Source organism: Nuphar pumila, chromosome 12 (assembly GCF_984573655.1).
Source record: "Nuphar pumila chromosome 12, dmNupPumi1.hap1.1, whole genome shotgun sequence".
Classification (NCBI taxonomy): domain Eukaryota; kingdom Viridiplantae; phylum Streptophyta; class Magnoliopsida; order Nymphaeales; family Nymphaeaceae; genus Nuphar; species Nuphar pumila.
This window is the reverse complement of record NC_143260.1, coordinates 90,381,619-90,386,650: the sequence shown is the minus strand read 5'-3', so window position 1 is coordinate 90,386,650 and position 5,032 is coordinate 90,381,619. Positions and strand designations below refer to the sequence as shown.

At 43.3% G+C, this 5,032-nt stretch overlaps 1 protein-coding gene across 1 annotated transcript; it reads right to left on the bottom strand.

Annotated features, from left to right (window-relative positions):
• Nucleotides 1-362: 362 nt before the first annotated feature.
• LOC149821173 (uncharacterized) lies at nucleotides 363-1,158 on the bottom strand. The gene is made up of 3 exons (XM_089983461.1): nucleotides 1,119-1,158; nucleotides 902-1,007; nucleotides 363-812 (listed from the first exon to the last, which is right to left on the bottom strand). The coding sequence occupies exons 1-3, from the start codon at nucleotides 1,149-1,151 to the stop codon at nucleotides 676-678; spliced, it is 276 nt and encodes a 91-aa protein (XP_089839587.1). The 5' UTR covers nucleotides 1,152-1,158; the 3' UTR covers nucleotides 363-675.
• Between the last annotated feature and the right edge of the window lie 3,874 nt (nucleotides 1,159-5,032).

Below are 5,032 nucleotides of genomic sequence, written 5' to 3'. Positions count from 1 at the left end.
AATAGGAGAGTGAGGAAAAGATGCAATCACATTGCACACTTTAAGTGTGCCGCTGTACCTGATCGCCCTTCTTCATTTATGGATTACAGCCTGTCCAGCTGTGGACCCAACAGAAGATGGACAGATTAAGTACCCTAAAGTGTGCAATGTGATTGCACGTGATCCTTCCTATTAAGAGGGCATCCCCGTACCCTTCTCTATATGGGGAAGCCAGCTACTGCGTGGCTCCTCATAAGGAGTTCTGTCGCTAACACTGATCTGCTCCCCCACCATTGCTGACCCTTTCAATTAAAAGAAAAGATCAAAAGATGGAAGGAACCCTCTCTCTAGGTGAAATGACAACAAAACAAGAATAACACATTCAAATTTAAAAGTAGTCCAATTATTTACAGGAAGCATGGTCTTCATAGGGTGGCTCCACGTCAGCGGATACGCCATAACTAGCCGATGCAAGCCACGTGGAACAGAGAACCTGCTCAGGCAGCCTAGGTATCGGGGGAGCAGGGTTCCCCATTGAGGGTGACCCCAAAGCCAAGCCAACATGCAATAGGACAACGGTCTCTCTTTCTATATTCGTTTTTTTCTAGTAGGTAGTAACAGACAGTGGTAACAAGGGCGACAACTGCACTCCTTTGACACGTGATGCACGCAAACAAGTATCCAACAGGAGAGGGCTTAGCCATCTGAATCCTTGATCATCTGAAGGATGATACGCTTGGCCTCAGACTCTTCGGCTCTGGACCGTCGATGCTCCCTCTCTCTCGAGTAGGCCTCAAAGAAATCCTTGTTCTCCTTTTCCAGTTCTTTCCATACTAAACAAGGCAAACATGCACATGATCAGAGAAAGCAAAGAAAGAAAGAAAGCAGAAAGAACTTGAGAAATGAGAACAGAGGAACCAACCAGTAGTAGTGATAACCGGTTTAATATTGGCATGTTTTGCAAGAGTTTCAACACACTGCTCTTCGTTCATATGGAACAAGAGGCACTTCTCAATCAGATGTTGCACCTATCATGTAGAGGGTACCAGTGAGTAGGATGATGTAGATGATCATGGCCATGACAATCACCATAGAGCCCATAAACAACTAACAGGAAATAGAAGTACTATTATGCTTACCATCCTTATGTAAGCAGCAGAGTCATCAGCCATGGGTCTTCTTGAGAGAGAGAGAGAGGTGCGCTAACAACTCTTTTTGTGATTTGTGATCAACAACAGAGCCAATCACTCGAGAGAGAGAGAGAGAGAGAGAGAGAGAGAGAGAGAGAGAACAAAACAGATGCACTAACAACGCAGAATGATATGATCAGAGCAATCTCAGGCTGATCACCAAACTATATAGGGAGGGGAGAGAAGATATCGAGAAGAAACAAGGGGAAGCAAAAAAGAAAAAATAGGAAAAAGAAAAAAGATGACATCAGATGGGGACATGGCACCCCCACGTGACAGATAAACGATCATTGGCTGATAAGGGCTGATAAGATTTACAATTGGCAATCCAGCCCATTTCACGTGAGCGTGGGGGCCATGCACCAAGATGAAACTACGAGCCAACTCGTGCTGCCCCACGCTAGCTACAGGCACCACATAGGGGTGGCAATTTCTGACACGACCCGCCAACCCGACTCTTAGGCGGGTTCGGGTTAGGCTTAAGCCAACCCGTTTAATAAACGGGTCGACCCGCCTAACCCGTTTATTAAACGGGTCGGGTTCGGGTTGGGGGTATGCCAACCCGCCAACCCGGCTGACCCGTTTAATAAACGGGTTAGGCGGGCCGGTCAACCCGGCTGACCCGTTTAATAAACGGGTTAGGCGGGCCGGTCAACCCGTCAACCCGACCCGCGAACCTGAGAACCCGCGAACCAGACCCAACCCATTTATTAAATGGGTTGGCGAGTCGTGTCGGGTTACCCGTTTATTAAACGGGCCGGGTTCGTGTTTGCCACAGCCGACCCGTTTAATAAACGGGTCGGGTTCGGGTTGAGGTATGCTGACCCGCCAACCCGACACGATTGCCACCCCTAACCACACGCATGCACGGACGGTCCTCGGCCCTTGCCCAGTCGCCGTAACGTCTTGGATTTCCTGCCTTCCAGTGAGAGTTTGGTAGGAACAGAAGAGACACCAAACCAAAGAAAGCCCAAGCCACCATTCTTTTTGGCCTTGTTTAAGGGATGATAACCCTTCTCACTGTCTTGTTACCCAGGAATTCTGTAGACTCACTTCACATGCTAATTTGCTGCTTTGTATTCCTTTCATAGATTTGAAGAATCAAGCATATGCAGTAATAAAAAAGAATCATGCATGTGGAGCATTACGAACAAAAAATTGACAACAAATGAATGTTTTTGATGCATAACATGAAGAAGAGAAGTGGATTTGTGGGGTTATGGAGGAAAAGTTAAACCTGCTTAGACATAACTTCTGCGTTCCTGAAATGCATGGATGAGATGCAGTCTTTAGTCAGAGGAGGAATCCCATGCTGAGGTTAGTTTATATGCACGGTTGGCATTAATCTCAGTGAGAGGCACGATCCACTGCAGCAGTTGGTTAAGTTTGTTGTCACCCGTTAGGAAGAGGAGTCTCTTAGCTCCTCCATGCAGAGAGAGAGAGAGCACGGCCGGTCCTGTAAATTTCACTAACTTGATCTGTTTTTGTGATAATTGCAATTTTATCACAGAAAAAACAAGAGAAGAGAACTACTAAAGCCAACTCGCAGCCAAGCAAAGTCTAGTTAATAGACTTGGAACACAAAATGGCATCGGATGCTCATGCAGTTAAAACTCAATTTTGTCTCTTAAACTGGGATTAAGAACATGAAGCGACAGAAACTTAAAATGTGTGGTTCAGGAGAAAAAAATTGTCGAGCTTAAAATAATACAAGCTGGTAATACATAGGGCACATTTGCTTCGTCCCAAATGAGAATCACTCTCACCATTCTCGTTTGGCCCATTGCTCACGTGCAAGCAAACGTGAGAAAATTGGGAAATGAGATTCGAAGTCACATTTGGGGTTATTTAAATCACTTTTCACATGATTCCAAACCACATTGTCCAGTATGTGATTTGGAATGATGATTTCGAATCAAATGAGATGTAACCACATGAGATGCAAGCAAATGTGCCCATAAATTCAGTCTTTTCAAGGGTTTTCTGTTAGTCCTAAGCGCAGTGCCCATCAACTCTAGGACCATGATGAGGTCTACACTAGAAAAGCATGACTGATAATAGTACCCAGCACATGCATACTTCCAGAGACAGGACAAAGCTTAGAAGCAGCCAAAGAGGGTTCCACCAGCAATTAAACTAGAAAGTTGGGACCAGACTTAAGTTCATCAGGATGGACCACATTGCGCAGTGTTGGCCTTTGTTCTGTTGTTAGGCCACCAGCTTAGTGAAATTCATAGCAGCAAGATGCTTCATTTAACTCGAGTCCCAAAAATTCCCATAAAGAACATGATATCAAAATTTCCCTCACCACATATCCTGGTAATTTAGCTGATAAGCAATAAACTTCAATGGGTAAACATGTTTGGTTTCCACTGAAAGACTAGGTTACAACTGGAACAGAAGAATTAGATTAGCTGCAACTTTACTGGCACTCTACCGGACTTCTTTGTGTAACATACAAAAGCTCTAAGTGCCAAAACAAAGAATAACAAGTACATAAAATACCCATCAAGTCCAGTTCAGAGAACATGCTGATTCTGTTGATCTTCAAGTAGCTCCATGCCATTCAACCATGGCTGATGTTGGCTGTGTATAATGGAAAGAACTTGAGTGATTCCCTATATCCATATCACAATTTTTTTCATAACCATAGTAAATTGATAAAAAGATACAGTTGCAAAAACATGGTTCAGGAGAAGATGCAGCCACATGAACACGATAAAGCACACACCAAAAGAACTTGATTTTATGTGGTTTGGTTAGAGTGACGTATATCCACGGTAATGGCTGACCTCTCTCTCTCAGCCTTTTTCAATTTTATTTCTCATGAATTTATACATAGAGGTTACATTAGATAACTTTCCATATGCAGGCATAATGACGTCAACCTCTTTCCAAATGAGAGTGGGATTCTTAACAATATTAGGACTCTTGAGAGCTTGGCAACTTCCTTCTCTATTGCTTGGAAAGTCATGACTGTCATCTTCATGCTCAAGAGTTTCCAAACTAACACAGCTCTTGAGATCTCTACTACGAGCCTCACAATTGGCAACCTGAACTGGGGCGGGTTTTAGGCCCGCTTCCTGTATTGGATCAGCTCTTGCATGCCGATCTTGAGAACCCGATTCTCTAACACGCCCCCTCAAACTCAACATACCAAACCCAATGTTGAGTTTGCTACACAAGAATTTGAAGCGGTTTAAACTCAGCAGTTTGGTAAATATATCTGCAATTTGATCATTTGAGGAGATGCACTTCACACATAACATGTGTTTAGCAATTCTATCTCTGATAAAATGAAGATCAATTTCCACATGTTTGCACCTGTTATGATACACTGGATGATCTAGAAGAGATGCACCTACATTATCACACCAAATATTGGGAACTTCAGTTAAACAGCTACTAAGATCTTGTAAAAGGTATTTCATCCACATAACTTCTGCTACTGCGTCAGCCAAGGCCCTGTACTTTGATTCAATGTTGGATCTGGATACACTGGACTGCTTCTTTGAACTCTATGATATTAAATTTGGACCAAAGAAAATGGCATACCCTCCTATTGACTTACGATCATCTGAGCATTAGGCCCAGTCAGCATCAGTGTATACAAAAAGATTCTTGGCTCTGGACGGCCTTATAACTCAAACGTCAAAGTACTTTTCAAGTATCTTAAAATTCTTTTCACTGCAGCCCAGTGCACATTAGTGTAATGAGATATGCGGAAAAACAAAGAGTGCTATAAGCACTTACAATGTCCACCAATGGACAGACAAAAGAGATGACACCCAAATCCACAACGGGACAACACAACATAAAAATATAAATATCTCTTATTGAAAAGAGAAAGAGCTCTCAAGAAT